This window comes from Zootoca vivipara, chromosome 8 (assembly GCF_965207765.1).
Source record: "Zootoca vivipara chromosome 8, rZooViv2.hap1.1, whole genome shotgun sequence".
Taxonomy (NCBI): domain Eukaryota; kingdom Metazoa; phylum Chordata; class Lepidosauria; order Squamata; family Lacertidae; genus Zootoca; species Zootoca vivipara.
In genome coordinates, this window is record NC_142591.1 from 75696907 (window position 1) to 75715982 (window position 19076).

The 19076-nt window shown below is 45.4% G+C and overlaps 1 protein-coding gene across 2 annotated transcripts in view; it reads left to right on the forward strand.

Moving 5' to 3' along the window:
• The window catches only part of NSMCE2 (NSE2 SUMO ligase component of SMC5/6 complex), a 210996-nt gene that overhangs the window by 182744 nt on the left and 9176 nt on the right, over positions 1-19076 (forward strand). For both annotated transcript variants that reach the window (XM_060277624.2, XM_060277623.2), the window contains exon 5: positions 17579-17682. In XM_060277624.2, coding sequence (XP_060133607.1) covers positions 17579-17682 — 104 coding nt within the window. The remainder of the gene's footprint in view (positions 1-17578; positions 17683-19076) is intronic.

Below are 19076 nucleotides of genomic sequence, written 5' to 3' on the forward strand. Positions count from 1 at the left end.
CTAGTTACGATATTTCTAGCTGCTGAGAGTAAATGACTTACGAGTGCCTTGGCATGTGCATGTGCATTGCTTGAAGAGTCTTAATAGAGCTAATTCCAGAGTTGCTTCTCTTATCCGTTTTGTTATTTTGGAGATTGCCTCTCTGCATGACTTTGTGGAGCCGATCTGCCACGTGGAATGGTGCACTTGAGAGGCAAGCTTGTATACCAGAAAAAAAAAGGGCAGCAGAAGGCAACAAATGTGTGACTCACACCTCGGTTTTCTCCAGATCTGCTGTAAAGTTCAGAGTAAAGATCGGCACATTTCACCCACAGTCAGCTCCTGCTGATGCCAGGACTCATGGGTTTGTTTATTTATAAGTTTTATTGCCCTTCCTTCACCATAATTTCCCAGGATGGGTTACAACCGTATACTATACAATTATAAGAACAGGTAAAACTGTTGCAGCTATAAAACAAGTTAAGACCATTCCAAATGGAACAAGCCACAGTGAGAACAAGATGGGCCCGTTGGGTTGATACCAGGAGGCTCAGTATAAGTTCGAGAAAGGACTTATACCCACGTAGCAAAATACCTTAACTGTCCAAGGCCAGGAGGGGGTGAGAAGACACATCTTCAGCATATGGCAAAAGCTGTATGGGGGAGATGCTAAATGCACCTTGTGGGGAAGGGAGATATACAACTTAGGGTGCACAAGAAATGGAAAAGGCAGGCATTGAAGTTACACAGTACCTTGACTCACGAAGACGATCCGTTCTGCGGCCATCTTCATAAGTCGAAGTCTTCAGTTGTCGAAGCGCCCGTTCTGCGCATGCGCGAAGCGAGATTTCACGCTTCTGCACATGCGCCAACCACGCACACGGCGAAAAGACTTCCGGGGTTGTCGACTTCGGAAGTCGAAACCTTTAGAAGTCAAGTTTTAGCTTCTGATAAAACAGGGATGGTCTATGAGTAACTATACGCTTGCACATTACCATTAAGAAGGCAACTCTTTTTAGCTGCTGATTTGCTGTAAATTCCAGACAAAAAAGGCTGCTTTGCACACTACTCAAGATGCTAGACCATGTTTCATCCATGTTTGCCAGTGACTTCACGGTGGGGAGTGGGGAGCTCAGATTTCCTGCAATGCACATTTTACCCAGGTTTGATGCCAGGTGCTCACTTGACAGGAGGCCATAAGCAAGGAGAGGTTCCTGGTTGGTGTGCCCGTTTCAGACATGCTTCCTAACAGGTTTGCTGCCTTCATGTTTTACATTGGCTGGGTTTAGGCGTCATGTTAAACTATAGTTTAGTTTTAATGGGAATGGACCTTGGGCTCATGAGCTCCGTCTCCCCTCCCTTTCTTTGTCGTGGTGCAAGAAAATGGGGAGTTTTTGCTTCTGTTTTCAACTAGCTACCATTTGCCATTACATCTGAAACTGACAAACTGTGGTTAGTTGTTGTTTAGGAAACGAGCCAACTTTAAGCCATAGCTTCTGACTCAGTCTTGCTTTGCTAGACCATAGTTAAGATTGACCATAAAACAAAAGCAGGAACCCTGGCTAACTGAAAATTAAAGCAAAAGCTTTAACTACACTTAAGTATTGCGTCTGGACTAAATCATTTCTGCTTCCATGAACCTCAATTGTATATGTTAAAATATAAAATAAGCAGCATCCAAAGAAGAATCTTGGGGAATGAAGAACCCTTGCTTTGAATCTTGGCAAGATGGGACCTGGGTTCTTGTGAAATGGGAAGGCCCAGAAAACCAATTTCCCAACGTCCTTAGCAAATGCAGCTTTCAGAAATTGAACTTGTACAAAGGCCATCCCCGCTCTCTGTTGTTACTTATGTGCTGGTCTTGTGGGTAATCCGAGAGGCGAGGTCCAGGTCCGGTTCCACAGTCCAGAGAGTCAACATAGAGTCAGTCCAATGTAGCCAAAGCGGTGCAGGGCAGGTAAGCAGGCAAGGTTAGGAACAGGAACACAGGCAGGAAACCAGGGCAGGGCACGAACAGGAACACAGGCAGGATCTGGCAAACAGCAATGTTGCTCCTGCAACCTGGGGCAGGGTCTGACCGCCTTTTATCTCTGATGGGGTAATGGCCGATCCCGATCCCCTGACGACTCACCACCCTGTCTTGCCCGAAGGCGAGCACTCCTCCTGCAAGTACTCAGGTCTCTCCTTCTCTCAGACCTGAGTCTCTGCAGCTCGGGAGACGGCGGTGGGTTACTACACCCAGGAGCTGCCTCAGCCCATACCTGCCAAGTTGCTGTCGGAGAAATAAGGGACCGGGCGGAAGTAGCAGACCAGAAGTCGCACTGCAGCCATTTTGGAACTGGGCAGAGCAGCATCAAAAGTTGCTTCTGAGCATGCTCCGCCCAGTTCCAAAATGGCCGTCGCGCCAGAATAAACCGGGGGGAAACAAAAAAAAACAACGTTTTTTTTCAGCTAGGAACAGCTGGGGAAATGGGGATTTCCCGGGGAATACGGGATACTTGGCAGCTATGGCCTCAGCCTCTCCTGACTCAACTGGTAGTGGGTCAGCTGTCGGCATAGCTGCCAAGTTTTCCCTTTTCTCGCAAGGAAGCCTATTCAGCATAAGGGAATTTCCCTTTAAAAAAGGGAAAACTTGGCAGCTATGGCTGTCGGTGATGACCTAGCTTACGGCAACAAGGTATTCCTAGCATCTGGAGCCAGGACAGGCTCAGGCCCCTGACTTGGCCCAGCTGGTGCTTGTTGCAGGGGAATCTGTGCAGACTAAGGCTCCTCAGAATCAGGCCCCAGACTTGGTTCAGCCGATGCCCAAAGCAGAGGATCCAGTGCAGACTGAGACTCCTCTAGTTCTGAGCCCGAGTCCCAGGCCATCACAACTTAGATCAAAGTGTGATGGGTTTAATGCAGGCACCCCCAAACTCGGCCCTCCAGATGTTTTGGGACTACAACTCCCATCATCCCTAGCTAACAGGACCAGTGGTCAGGGATGATGGGAATTGTAGTCCCAAAACATCTGGAGGGCCGAGTTTGGGGGTGCCTGATTTAATGGAAGGGTTGAGAAATTGAAAGAACCGTGCCTATTTCATATCCTTGGGACCTGTTTTGGCTCCAGGACCTGGAGGGTCCTTAGGAAGGTAGCCTCTCTGGGCCAGAGCAAGAAAGGGGTGGGCAAAATAGCAAGCAAGTTGCAATGGTGTGTGGGGGTAACATCAGGTCCTGGGGGCTCTTGTCCTTTTGGGGCCGACGCCCCGCCATGCAGTGTCTGGAGGCTGACCTCTTTCTGAACTGACCTGAGCAATCTCCTGTAAAATCTTCTACTCTGATGATGGTGTTAGTGCTTTGGGAGGAGAGCTGATAAGTCAAGTCATTCTTCCCTGTGTGCATCTGAATTGTGAAACCCTGATTCTTCATACAGGTGTGGTCCCCGGCGCAGAGTTTATTTTTAAATTTCACTCCTTTTATCTGTGAGTAGTCCGAGTAGGTGATTCACTTTTGCAAATCCAAATACTGGTGTATTGCTCTCTATTTTTTTTTAAAGGGCTTTAGTCCTCCTCTGATGGATTACAGAGAACAAAGGTTCCTCTATCCATGTTTGCCTTTGAGCAAGTAGTGTCTTGAATGCAAGCTTTGAACGCAGGACTCTTCACTCTTCCTCAGTCTGAATGTTAAAAAGCAAAGGAAAATCTGTAGCTATTCTGTTCCAAGCCTGCATATTTATTTTTTCAAATTTGGGAAGAAAGCTGTAAATTGCAGCAGACATTCAGTTAGGTTCAGTAACAAAGTCTTGTGGCACCTATCAGATGTTTTATGGCATAAGATTTCATGGACTGGAATCCACTTTATCAGATTTATCTTGAACTCGACTCCAGTCCATGAAAACCTATACCATTAAAAAAAGAAAAATAAATTGTCACAAGACTTCCTGTTATTTTTGCTGCGGCAGACTAATGCGCCTAACCCTCTGGAAACCAATTAGGTTAGAAATAGAACATGCTGATAGAGTTTCGAGTTCACAAAGACATCCTCAGAGCAAAGTTGTCTGTGGGCCCGTTTATGTGTGCATTCATTCATTCAAAGCATTAATATCTTCCGCTTCAGACAGAAAAAACTTACCAACTCATAAAAATGGCACAGTCCCTGCACTCAAGCTTACAGTCTTAAAAATAAAATGTGAGTAGGAAAAATGTATGGGGAGGAAGTAAAAGAAGTCGTCTTGGACATCAAATTGATGTTATATGTATCTGTTACATACACACACACAAATGCCTGCTGGTATCTCTAGTGGTATATGGATGTCTCGTATCCTTTTGAGGAACAAGAACAGAAATGAAGCTAAATATGATGCTCAACAGGTAGAGAGATCAGTTTCCATGGCACCTGGGGAAAACTGGGCTGCCCCTTCTCCACAACCATCGTGGAAACGTGGGATGCTAGCAAAGGAGTTTTAAGAGTAGGAATACAGGAACACAGAAAGCTGCCTTACATCTAACCCAGCCTTGTCTACACTGGCTGGCAGTGGATCACTAGGATCTCAGACGGAGTTCTCTCCCAGCCCAAGAGGCCCAGAGATGCTGAGCCTTGGCCCTCCCCAACCTTAGTAATATTGGTAAAAGACAGGTCTGGAGGCAAGCATGCTATCTTAAACGTACAGCTGTCTCTCGAAATTGTGGTGGGATTTTGAAAGTCAGACATCTGTCAAATCTTGGCGGCTATTATGAGGCACACTGACAGTGTCCCATGTTGATGCTGGCAACATTTGTTTCTGAACCAGAAGCGCAACTTGAGATGTAACAGTTTGGCCATACAGAGAAACCACAAATGTTCTCAGAAGCTAATTATGACTGTATTTATTTACAGTGCAACATGCAAACCATCTGCTTCCCTCGAAATGTGGTCAGATGTCAGAACTGGAGTTTCCATTTGCTTGAGTTATTAAGGTTGTCAGACCCAGATAGATAGATAAATAAATAAATAGATTACATTTCTATGCTGCTTTTCGTTCAGATGAATCCCGAAGCGGCTTACAAACCAATCAATAAATAATGATAGCGTGATAGAACATAATAGAACGTCACAAGTACAGCTATATAAATCATAAAGAATAATTAACAAATACCGTACTCGGCGAAACAATTGCAATCTTTAAAACACTGTTAGAATCATAGAGTTGGAAGAGACCACAAGGGCCATCCAGTCCAACCCCCTGCCAAGCAGGAAACACCCATCAAAGCATTCCTGACAGATGGCTGTCAAGCCTCCGCTTAAAGACCTCCAAAGGAGACTCCACCACACTCCTTGGCAGCAAATTCCACTGCCGAACAGCTCTTAGTGTCAGGAAGCTCTTCCTAATGTTTAGGTGGAATCTTCTTTCTTGTAGCTTGAATCCATTGCTCTGTGTCCGCTTCTCTGGAGCAGCAGAAAACAACCTTTCACCCACTTCTATATGACATCCTTTTATATATTTGAACATGGCTATCATATCACCCCTTAACCTTCTCTTCTCCAGGCTAAACATACCCAGCTCTCTAACCCGTTCCTCATAAGGCATTGTTTCCAGGCCTTTGACCATTTTGGTTGCCCTCCTCTGGACACGTTCCACCTTGTCAGTCAGTATCCTTCTTGAACTGCGGTGCCCAGAACTGGACACAGTACTCCAGGTGAGGTCTGACCAGAGCAGAATACAGTGGTGCTCTTACTTCCCTTGATCTAGATTAGGCATCCCCAAACTTTGGCCCTCCAGATGTTTTGGGCTACAATTCCCATCTTCCCCGACCACTGGTCCTGTTAGCTAGGGATCATGGGAGTTGTAGGCCAAAACATCTGGAGGGCCGCAGTTTGAGGATGGCTGATCTAGATGCTATACTCCTGTTGATGCAGCCCAGAAATGCATTGGCTTTTTTAGCTGCTGCATCACACTGTAGACTCATGTCAAGTTTGTTGTCCACCAAGACTCCTAGATCCTTTTCACATGTACTGCTCTCAAGCCAGGTGTCTTCCATCCTGTATTTGTGCCTTTCATTTTTTTTTGCCCAAGTGTAGTACTTTACATTTCTCCCTGTTAAAATTCATCTTGTTTGCTTTGGCCCAGTTGTCTAATCTTTTAAGGTCATTTTGAAGTGTGATCCTGTCCTATGGGGTATTAGCCACCCCTCCCAATTTGGTGTCATCTGCAAACTTGCTCAGGATGCCCTCAAGCCCATCATCCAAGTCATTGATAAAGATGTTGAATAAGACTGGGCCCAAGACAGAACCCTGTGGCACCCCACTAGTCACTACTCTCCAGGATGAGGAGGAGCCATTGATGAGTACCCTTCGGGTTCGGTCAGCCAGCCAGTTACAAATCCACTGTTAAGAAAGCAGCAACTAAAAAAAATAAGCTAAGCATCACAATGAAAGCAAAAGTCCTTTCATTATTAACACATCAATACAGCTTTTATAATCTATGAAACAACATTTAAAAAATAGCAGCCAAAATTTAAACACGGCACTTTTAACAGTACAAGTGCATACGCTCTCAACACCACTGTGACTCATAAACTTTTGCTCTCTTCATATCATTCAAACACACATGCACATAAATACACATAAACAGTAAGAGCTGTTCGACAGTGAAACTGTCTCCCTCAGGAGTTTGTGAACTCTCCTTCCTTGGAGGTTTTTTTGTTTTTGTTTTTGTTTTAAAAAAATTTATTAACCAAATTTAACAAAAACATTGTCAATCAATATAGCTAATTACATTCCCCCCTTTTTATACCCTCCCCTTCCTCCCTCTCCCACCCTCCAATGACTTCCCTCAGCTTCCCCCCTCTGATTTGTTTACCCATGTGATTCTCTGCATGTTATAAAATTGCACATATCCTTATCTATCCTGTGTTCTACTAATCAATTGTGGATGTTTATTCAAAACCTGCCAAGGTGTTCAAGTCCTTTTGTTGTCGTTTTAGATAGTTTGTAAAAAGTTCCCATTCTTCCTTGAAGTCACGGTTGTCCTTCTCTCGTAGTTTGTATGGTAACTTTGCCAATTCCGCATAGCTGATCCATTTTTCTTGCCATTGTACTTTCTTGGAGGTTTTTAAACAGAGGTTGGATGGCCATCTGACATGGATGCTTTAGCTGAGATTCCTGCATTGCAGAGGGCTGGACTGGATGACCCTTGGGGTCCCTTCCAACTCAACAATTCTTTGATTCTATGATGATATGATAACGCCCATGGCAGCAGCTCCTTCGGGCTATAGCTCCACGTGAAGCATTGAGGGGAATTATACCAATATGGTACTGTTTTCCTCTTTCATGCAACTCTAGAAGCTGAGCTAAACGTTCAGAGGAACATGAGAACTACCATGCCGGATCAGACCAAAGGTCTGCCTGCTCCAACATCCTGTTTCCCACAGTGGGCAAATAGTTGCCTTTAGGAAGCTGCTAAGCAGGGCCATGAAGATAACAGCTTTCCCCTGCCATTCTCCTTTTTCTACCCACAGCAACTGATATTCAAAGGCAGGGATCAGCAAACTTTTTCAGCAGGGGACCAGTCCACTGTCCCTTAGACCTTGTGGGGGGACGGACTATATTTTGAAAAAAAATAAAAATGAACGAATTCCTATGCCCCACAAATAACCCAGAGATGCATTTTTAATAAAAGGACACATTCTACTCATGTAAAAACACCAGGCAGGCCCCACAAATAACTCAGAGATGCATTTTAAATAAAAGGAGATATTCTAGTAATGTAAAAACATGCTGATTCCTGGACCGTCTGCGGGCCGGATTTAGAAGGTGATTGGGCCGCATCCGGCCCCCGGGCCTTAGTTTGGGAACCCCTGTTCAAAGGTATACTGCTCCAGAACAGGGAAGCTCCATTTAGTTACATGGCTAATAGCCATTGATAACACAGTTCCTCCACAAATTTGTCTAACTCCAGGCATCCCCAAACTGCGGCCCTCCAGATGTTTTGGCCTACAACTCACATGATTCCTAGCTAGCAGGACCAGTGGTCAAGGAAGATGCATGTTTGGGGATGCCTGGTCTAAACCCACTGTAAAGCTTTCTATTCTATGCTGGGTTTCTATTTTTATCACTGTGCAGGTCACATGCCTGTGTTATACATTCCAGTAAAGATTGTTGGAATCACAGGAGTGGATGTTTGCTGTATTTTGTATCTGTTAGTTTTCTTCTTCTTCTTCGGACTTCTCTCAGTGAGAGAAGACATGTTTTCCTTTTGTTCTGCCTTACGCTTAATAAAGTAGCTTTTAGTACACAACCTCAGCCTGGCTCCATCTGCGTTTTATCTCTGCTGGACTCTGAATATGTACTCAGTGTCTCGAAGACATGAGTCGTAATAAATCGTCGGGAAAGGGCTGTCGGAACTCCTTAGAGCTGCACGCTGAACGCTGATGGGAGAGACGGGCTGGATTTGTTCCTGCATTGTGCCTGGGGCTCGTTCTTGCCCCCGGCTGACCCGACAGTTTTATGGCAGCGAATTCCCTGGATTAATTGTCAGAAGGACTTGCTTGTTTTAATTGGCTCCTGCATGCAATGGTTATGGTGGCCTGGCAAAATAAGTTCACCAACAATACGTACACAAAAATGTTTGCCTGCCTATCTCTTCTTTATGGCATAAATGAGAACTGTCGTTCCTGGTCACTTCTGCATGGATCTTACTCACCGCAGGCGACCAGGCATGTGTCAGTTTGCAAGCCTGGAAAAGAAGCAACACTTCTGCTGATCCAAAGGATGAGCTCTATTTCAAATGGCTTCCCGGCATCAGGCTTGCTGGGTTGAACCCCATGCCACCTCGAAGAAGGTTGAACACAATTGTGCAAGCCGTTTTAATCCTGTTTTCTCCAGCGAGTCTGCAATTCCATACCCACTTAACCTGGGAATACATCTCATTTAAGTCAGTGTGGCTTTCTTCTGATAAGCATGGGTAGGATTACACAGCATGTTAGGTTATGATGAAAGTGCTGTTTATTTTAATTTATTCATTTCATGAAATTTGCAGAAAGTGAAAAACACACACATGCTCAATGCGACAGTACTTTAAAACGTACATGTGAGGTGTGGAGCTCCCCTTCGCAAATCACACGTGTGAGCCAGAAAGGTATTTACGAGGGTTTATTTACATATGTAGAAAGCAGAGTTCCCTTTCATGCTGTTTCTCCATCAGAGTCAGAATCAGGGAGTGTTGCTCTTCAGCTCCTCCTCCAGCAGCTTCAAAGGATGCTTCTGAGCCCTCCTCTTTAACCCTCTCCTTTCCTGGGCTGAAGGGACTGGCAACATCTCTGTGTCCGTGCTAGAGCTGGCTGGGTGGTGCTGACCCTTTGCTTCAGCCTCAGAGAGCCTTGACACCTCCTGACTCCCATCTGCCCTCTCAACCGTCACTTCCTGCTCGCCCCCTCCTTCCTGTTCTTGCTCAGACACTTCGCCTTCCTCCCCCTCCAGAGCATTCTTGGGCAGCTCCCTGACAATACATCATCATCATCATTATTAGAGTTTGGACTTGATATCCCGCCTTTGACTCCCCTTAAGGAGTCTCAAAGCGGCTAACATTCTCCTTTCCCTTCCTTCCCCACAACAAACACTCTGTGAGGTGAGTGAAGTGAAAGACTTCAGAGAAGTGTGACTAGCCCAAGGTCACCCAGCAGCTGCATGTGGAGGAGCGGGGAAGCGAACCCGGTTCACCAGATTACGAGTCCACCGCTCTTAACCACTACACCATGCTGGGTCTTTATTATTAATTGAATTTATTATTTTTTTAAGTTAAAATACTAAAACAGAGTTTGATCTCAATAGGCAAGTAGTTCCAAACTCTTAACAAACACAGTGCAAGTATTATGGGGCACCTGTAATAGTGCCAATTCTGCTGGCCTGGTAGCAAATCGGCAACCGCTGCGGATTTCTGAGCACAGGTGTTACATGCTGACAAGGCCTCACTCCTGATAGCAGTTGTGCTGCAGCATTCTGCACTAGCTGCAGCTTCCAGGTCAAGCTCGAAAGGAAAGCCACACATCCAGCATTTCAGTGCAGTAATCCAGTCTGGAAGTAAGCAGCGCATGAACTACTGCGGCAGAGCTTTCTTGGTCCAGGAATGGCCATAGCTGTCAAATCAGTCACAGTTGCTAAAGAATCAGTTAAGATGAGGAGAACATTTAGAGTCATCCAGATTCTTCTATAAGCAAAGCCTGAATTAGCATATGTGCTCTTCACTGTATATTTTGACTGTGGGTAAAGCTCAGGACTTATTTCTTAACCGTTTCTGATATGACCCAATCATTCTTTTCATCTTTCCAAATCTCTTGAGTGAGAATATAAGGAGTTGCAAAAGAAAGCAAGGCACTTTTTTTTTTTGCACAGCTTCAAAGTGTTTTTCGGACACAATCTTACCTGTGAATTGGATTTCAGCAGTCGCAAAAGCCCTCAGGTTTCTATACTGCCTAGGTTTCCTTTTGCATGGTTTTCCAAACAAGTCCAGCATGGTTTTAGAATAAGTTCTAACCATGGTTTTGAAAACTGATCTCTTCCCCGCCCCCCTCCACCCCCCAAACCATGTGACTGTCTCCACAACAAAATTTCTGATGCCTGGAAAATGTTTACCATACCTAAAGTGCTAATATTGCAATATGAGCACTCAAAAAAGTACTCAAACTCAAAAAAGAGTTTGAACACAGTTCCCCAGGAATTTCTACTACACAAGCCCCGTTGAGATGAACGGAAACACGCCAGCACAGATACAGGAAAACTTCATTTGCTCTGGTCAGACCTCACCTGGAGTACTGTGTCCAGTTCTGGGCACCACAGACAAGCTGGAACGTGTCCAGAAGAGGGCAACGAAAATGGTCAAAGGCCTGGAAACAATGCCTTATGAGGAACAGCTTAGGGAGCTGGGTATGTTTAGCCTGGAGAAGAGAAGGTTAAGGGGTGATATGATAGCCATGTTCAAATATATAAAAGGATGTCATATAGAGGAAGGGAAAAGGTTGTTTTCTGCTGCTCCAGAGAAGCGGACACGGAGCAATGGATTCAAGCTACAAGAAAGAAGATTCCACCTAAACATTAGGAAGAACTTCCTGACAGTAAGAGCTGTTTGGCAGTGGAATTTGCTACCAAGGAGTGTGGTGGAGTCTCCTTCTTTGGAGGTCTTTAAGCAGAGGCTTGACAGGCATATGTCAATAATGCTTTGATGGTGTTTCCTGCTCGGCAGGGGATTGGACTGGATGGCCCTTGTGGTCTCTTCCAACTCTACGATTCTATGATTCTATGATTCATAGGGCTGAGGTTGCAATCCTACACACGTTTACCTGGGAGTACGTCTCACTGAATGTGGTGGGTCTTAAATTCCGAGTAAACATTCATAGGATTGCCCTCTAAGCCATTATTAACACAAATTGATATATTTCTTTCACATCAAATTCATTTTCTTTCATCTCAGTTGCCTGTCGTTCTAAACGTATTTTATCTAAAAATGCTCCCTATGGCACAATCTGCCAGGTTGCGCAGTGTAGGATGAAGCAGATCTCAGAGCCCAGCTGGCTCATTCCTATGTCTGCCGGGGTCAGCCAGCATCAGATCCTAAACCACAACTCAGCCAAAGCTACACATCCTGACTCAATGCTGGCTGAGCTGATGCCAGTGTAAATCTCAGAAAGCGTGTTCCAGGGATGTGGCAGGGGCGGTGCCAGAGAAAGAGGACTTGGGCTGTATCCTAAGCCCATTCAACTTGGTCACATGACCTGGCAACCTGGTACAGAACACTGTATTAAAGGCTTGTTTTTCCTCTGCCACACTTAGGCAAAGGAGCAGCAGCAGCCCTAGTGAATGAACCTTAGTTTGGATCTGGTGTAACTTTTTGCTGGCTTAATTTACACCGGCATGCTTTGCGCCAGCTTATTGCACATTGTGTTTTCTCTTGCTCCTGTCCACATTCGAAGTACGTACTGCGCATACCACGAGCACAGAAGATCTCCATGAGGAAGAAAGTGTTCTCTGTTCGACATGCCTCAGGCATGGTTGGTAGGAAGAGCAAGCGGTTTGTTTGCTGCAGCCAACTCCACTTCTCATCTGCACACGCCTGACGCATGGAAGAAGGCTTAGATGTAACTGAGATTCTGAACAGCACGGCCCATCGTAGTCACCGCGTCTGACACCTTTTTATATGCCATGTGGACAGAGTCCACGTCTCGTATATATTCCTGCAGCGGGTGACACTGTTCTGCTCCCTCCCGGTTGTTAACAGAGACTTACCGTAGTCTGTCACTACAGTTGAGGTATTTTTGAAACTATGCTAGGTGGCAGCATCTCAGGCCGAGGCCTTGCGACCCTCTTCGCTTGAGGACTTGCACCCCACTGATTATCGGTTCTCCCGCTCCTAAGGAGTCTCACTCTTCTCCTCCACATTTGGAAACCACTTTACCCTACATGTAACTTTTTTCTATGTGTATCCTGCCATCACTTTGCCGACAAAGGTCCGTATAGTTAAAGCTATGGTTTTCCCAGTAGTGATGTATGGAAGTGACAGCTGGACCATAAAGAAGGCTGATCGCCAAAGAATTGATGCTTTTGAATTTTGGTGCTGGAGGAGACTCTTGAGAGTCCCATGGACTGCAAGAAGATCAAACCTATCTATTCTGAAGGAAATCAGCCCTGAGTGCTCACTGGAAGGACAGATCCTGAAGCTGAGGCTCCAATACAGAGGATGAGATGGTTGGACAGTGTTCTCGAAGCTACGAACATGAATTTGACCAAACTGCGGGAGGCAGTGGAAGACAGGAGTGCCTGGTGTGCTCTGGTCCACGAAGAGTCGGACATGACCAAACAACTAAACAACAACATCCTGCCTATCAAACTATCGCCTCTGGTCCTTCAGCTGTGGTTGAATTTGAATGGCACTATTGAGTTAGGAGCTCTCTGCAACCAAGTCCACAAGAGCTCTGCATATTCTCCTTGAGCAATTGTTGCAACATGCACCATAGTAAGATGAAACTGGTGCCTCTTCTCACTTCACAAACTAGGTATGTAGAAGAATGAGTTTGGTGGTGCAATGTGTGTTTTCTATGTGGGTAGTCCCAGGTCAAATCCCCTGGTTAAAAGGATTCAGGTTGCATGCTTGGGAAAGAGAATCACTACCTACTCGAATATACAACACTGGCTAGATCGTGGTTGGGGAACCTTACAGCCTCCCTCTTCTTGTTGATTGTTGGATTCAGATTGCACACTGAGCTGAGTCCGAAGTGGTTTACAACAGATGTCCACTTCAACCCAGCATGCTGCGGCCATGAAAAAGGCCAATCCCGTGCTAGGGATCATCAGGAAAGGAATTGAAAATAAAACTGCTGATATCATAATGCCGCTTTGCAAATCTAGAGTGGGACCTCATTTAAACTATGGAACTTGCCCAAAACAAATGGTGTTGGAAATGTAGAACATCGGTGGGAGAATTCTATCACATGTGGTGGGAGTGCGAAAAGATTTTAAAAAATTGGGATTTGGTTTATAACGAATTTTTAAAAAATTTGAGATACACTTTCCCTAAAAAGACGGAGGCTTTTTTGTTGGGATTAATAGGCAATGAAATTGCAAAAGTTGATTAAAGAATTTTCCTCTACACCACTGTGGCGGCGAGAATTCTTATAGCCCAGAAATGGAAAACTAACGAAATTCCATCAATTAGTGAGTGGCAGTCGAAGCTTCTGGATTACATGGAAATAGCCAATCTAACCTATAGAATCCGGGATCAGGACGAAGGAAAGTTCAAATTTGTTGTTGTTGTTGTTTAGTCGTTTAGTCGTGTCCGACTCTTCGTGACCCCATGGACCATAGCACGCCAGGCACTCCTGTCTTGCACTGCCTCCCGCAGTTTGGTCAAACTCATGTTCGTAGCTTCGAGAACACTGTCCAACCATCTTGTCCTCTGTCGTCCCCTTCTCCTAGTGCCCTCAATCTTTCCCAGCATCAGGGTCTTTTCCAAGGATTCTTCTCTTCTCATGAGGTGGCCAAAGTATTGGAGCCTCAGCTTCACGATCTGTCCTTCCAGGGAGCACTCAGGGCTGATTTCCTTAAGAATGGATAGGTTTGATCTTCTTGCAGTCCATGGGACTCTCAAGAGTCTCCTCCAGCACCATAATTCAAAAGCATCAATTCTTCGGCGATCAGCCTTCTTTATGGTCCAGCTCTCACTTCCATACATCACTACTGGGAAAACCATAGTTCAAATTGCAATGGAGTAAATTTGTTGAATATGCTAAGGTCAATTATAAAGGTATGAAAACGTTAGTGGTAACAACATAACTCTCATAATGGTACATATATATCTAATTAGAGTTAGACAATACGATGTAAGAGTGAAATAACTTACCATCTGCTGAAAGGAGGGAAGTCACGTCGTGGATCTTGATGTATATAATGTATATAATGTTCATGATGTATCAGTGTTGATCGAAAATAAATAAAAATTTATTTTTTAAAAAAATAAACTACGGAACTTGCATAGTTAAGGCCAGATTCCAGCCAGATTGGCATTTTGGGGCTGTTGCTCAAACGTCTATAACGCTGGCATTCTGGAAGCAAGTGGTGACCATTTTCTTTGGCTATGTTGTGTTTTGGAGGGTGTTATCCCTTAGACCAGTGGTCCTCAACCTTGGGCCTCCAGATGTTTTTGGCCTACAACTCCCATGATCCCTAGCTAGCAGCACCAGTGGTCAGGGATGATGGGAATTGTAGTCTCAAAACATCTGGAGGCCCAAGGTTGAGGACCACTGCCTTAGACCAGAGGTTTTCAACCCGTGTGCTGTGGTACCCTAGGCTACCTTGAATGATGGTCAGGGGTTCCGCAGGCAACACTGGCCTCTGTCCCTCTTTCCTTCCCTCCCTCCTCTGATGCCCTCTCATGTCTCTGCCTCCCAAAGGCTTGCACAGTTGTTGGTTGCAGCAGCCCCAGCGACAAACTCCCCAGGTGAATGGTGCCTCTGGGGCTGGCCAGGGGGTGCTGGATGCCAGGAGCTGAGGTGGCTTCAGAATAAGCAAGCAAGCAGGCGAAAACCTTTGCTGTTGGGAATGGACAGACAAGTCCCAGGGGCAGTGTGAGGGGGCACCTCTCTTTGGGGCGGCGGCGGCGGGGGGCGGCTCAGAGACCAGGGGCAACGGCTGCAGGGCGGACTCCAAAGGAGAGGAGCCTGGGGGAAACGCTCCACAAGGGAGGGTGTTTGAAAAGGGGTGAGAGGCTGCCAGCTCTGCAGGCAAGGGGTGCCATAACGGCTCCTCAGCCGCACAGAGGAGTCGCAGAAAGATTGTAGTTGGTCATGGAAGGGAGCCGTGGACCCAAAAAGGTTGAAAACCTCTGCCTTAGACAGACAAACATTGCCATTTATTCTGCCTTCTTCCGGGTCCAAAAGGTGGCCATGCGTCAATTGGACTTGCCTAAAAGAGTCACCACCTGTATTTATTTAAACTTGCCACCCTTTTGATGTTGTTAGGCATTGAATCCCATTCTGCCCTATCCAACATGTCCAATGGTCAGTGTTTTGGCGAGTGTTCAGTGTCTGGGGCTAGCTCAAGAATAGTTGGAACAGATTCTCCATCCCTGATTTAGTACAATTTTATCTCACTGAGGAGCTCAGGGTGACATACGGGGTTCCCCCCAGGTTCCATTTATCCTCACAACAACCCTGTGAGGTAGGAAAGGCTGATTGGCCCTAAGCCACCCAACAGGTTTCACCACCGGCAGGGGAAATAATAATAATAATAATAATAATAATAATAATAATAATAATAATAATAATAGGAGTCAAATTTCTCCAGAACCTGGCATATGCATTGAGTTGCACATTCTGCATTTTTTCTTCCTGGCAGATACACAGCCCCAAATCTTTTCTGCAGCATGCTTGAGGGTTGGACTTTTTTTTTACTTCCTTTCAACGCTGTCTCTGTATACGGTCGGTTAGCCAGCATTTGTCTTGAGCCTCAGTTGTGCCCAGGAGATGTTTGGCCACTATAAAGGACTTTAAGGAAATAAGAGAAATGGATTTTATTTGGCAGAGGAGAAGGAAGGATGTGTCTCCGAATGAAAGCGGTTGCGTAACACACACACACACACACACACACAGTGCAGTTCTGTTCTATAACTCTGGCCAAACTGTAGACCTGGTTCGTTTTGTTACAAAATTAATCCTGAAAGGCTGTGCCTGTATGTAAACAGTGCTGCAAGAAGTAAGTAATGCATCAGTGTGTGGTTTCTAGAAGCCTCCACCACCCCCTCAGTGTGGTACAGCTTTTCAAACAAGTCCACAGAAATAGCCAGACAACTTTTTTTTTTTTTAACTAGCCCACTTTCTTACACTTCTCTTACACTGAAAAGGAAAGAGGGACTCAACTCTTCTTCAGTTTACAGAAGGTTTCCAGCTGGGTCGCTTGAGGAGATCCTTAGCATGCCACAGGCGAGCAGCCATTTAGAAACCCGGGTAGTATAAGTTATCAATAATATTACATTGTAAGATTTAAAGGGTGAGACACGTAAGTTGCGCTGGTAGGCACAAGCATCCTGTAATTGTGTGTGCCAGCCATGACAATCCCAGAAGTCTCCAGTGCTCTGTTAGTACAGTGGAACCTCGGTTTATGAACACCTCGGTTTACGAATTTTCGGTTTACGAACGCCGCAGACCCATCTGGAATGGATTAATTCACTTTCCATTACTTTCAGTGGGAAAGTTCGCTTCAGTTTATGAACGCTTCAGTTTATGAACAGACTTCCGGAACCAATTACACCCATGCTTTGGGTTAAGTACGCTTTAGGTTGAGTACTCCGTGGACCTGTCTGGAATGGATTAATCCACTTTCCATTACTTTCAGTGGGAAAGTTCGCTTCAGTTTATGAACGCTTCAGTTTAAGTACTCCACGGACCGTCTGGAACAGATTAATCCACTTTCCATTACTTATAGTGGGAAAGTTCACTTCAGTTTATGAACGCTTCAGTTTATGAACAGACTTCCGGAACCAATTGTATTCATAAACCGAGGTACCACTGTACTAAATTATGGGAAGCTACTCAGATGGCAAAATTATCCTGGAAATTGTGGAAATGAGATGACACAGATAACTAGGGCTGCTTCCGGGTGGTTTGAGAGCCAAAAGGAACTAGTTGCAATGCCCACAATATGTGGTTTTTATTTTATTTGTGAAATCGATGTATCTCCCATCACCCGAAGATCACAAGGTGGTTTACAGCATGAAAAGACAAAATGAGAACACAAAATACATAACATAATAATGCACACCTATAGCCTCACCACAAACATATTTAAAAGGCCTTAGAAGATTGTTTCATCAGCCCAAGGCCTGGGTATAGAGGAATAGTTTTGTTGTCGCTGTTGGAAGCGAATTTACTAATTGCATTTTTTGTACTTTATGCCATTTTTCTCTTGCTGTTGCACATCTCTTTGATTGCCTTGGGCTGTTAAGTGGCTTATGAACTGGCAATACAGTAATAATGCCTCAGTGGAAAAGGCCCTCTTCCAGGTTGTCACAAGGTAGACCTCCGCAGGGGGGGGCGTGAATGTCACGATGGCAGCCATGTCTGTAACTGAGTGGTCTTCCACCCTCTCGTTTATGTTGCAGTCGGTGTCCAGGCAGATGGGGAAAAGAGCTCGCCACTTGAACAGGTTGATGAGGACATTGCAGTGACGCAAAGTCAGATGAACTTTGTGTGCCCCATCACGCAGGTAGGCAACACGCACTCATACCTGGTGGGGTATATTGATCGTGGCTTCATTAGTTATCCCTAACCAATTCACCTCGGCTCACGATATCAATTTTTGTCGTAGATGGGTGTGTCAAGTTGCCTGTGTTCCAGTTAAACGTTTTGTGCAAAGCCTGGACAGTCACACCAGAGCAGGGCTTCCAGCTGTTTTTGGACTACAAATTCCTATCATCCCTGACCCCTGCTAGTTGGGACGATGGGAGCTGTAGTCCAAGAATAGCTGGAGACCCTAGTTTGGGAAGCCCTGCCCTAGAGGGAAGTAACTAGATTAGATTGATTAGAATGTAAATGTGTTAATGCTACTTCGCCCTTTTCTCCTTTTTCCTTCTCTCATCTGCCCCTCCTTGTCTTCTGCTGTTGACTTTGACTCTGCAGTCTCTATCTTCCTCCTGTTCTATTCATCTGCCTGGCCTTAAGCTTCTGAGAGTAACGGCTATGGATAATTATCCATAGCAGCAGAAGGCATTAGGGCAGAACCACAGGACTCCCCTCCCTATGCCAGCATCACTGATGCTCACCTGAACCTGGGTCTTTGTGGACACATTGGTGGAGCCAATCTAGCACTCTTGCTAGGGCGCTCATGCAACCTGAATGTCACCACCCTGACTCGTGCCATCTGCAGCAACACCAAGGTCAGGAGGGAGGTACAGTGGTGCCTCGCTAGACGAATTTAATTCGTTCCACGGGTCTTTTCTTATAACGAAAAATTTGTCTAGCGAATCCCATAGAAATGCATTGAATTTTTTTTTTTTGCCCATAGGAACGCATTAATTGAATTTCAATGCATTCCTATGGGAAACCGCGATTCGCTAGACGAATTTTTCAAAAAACCGAATTCGTCTAGCGAGGCAACCTCCGCTCGAAAAATCCTTTCGTTAAGCGGAAATTTCGTTAAGCAGGGCATTCGTTAAGCGAGGCACCAGTGTACTTCATTAAACACACACAAACACAGTACAATAGACACACACACAAACACACACTGCAATAGACACCCAGAGAGAGCAATAGACCAGGCATAGGCAAACTCGGCCCTCCAGGTGTTTTGGGACTACAGCTCCCATCATCCCTAGCTAACAGGGCCAGTGGTCAGGGATGATGGGAATTGTAGTCCCAAAACATCTGGAGGGCCAAGTTTGCCTATGCCTGCAATAGACCCTCGGAGTCCTATACCCACTGAGCATGCTCAGTCCTCGTTGAGCTGTTTTGTTTTTATCTCCCCATCCACTTCTGGTTCCGCCCCGCCCCCTTCCTAAAGGGAGCTTTTTTGTACTTCTCCAACTCTTGGGCTTTCCTTAAGCCTATTAACACCTCCCTCCTGTGCATGGATGGTACCATTCTGTCTACATAAAGATTGAG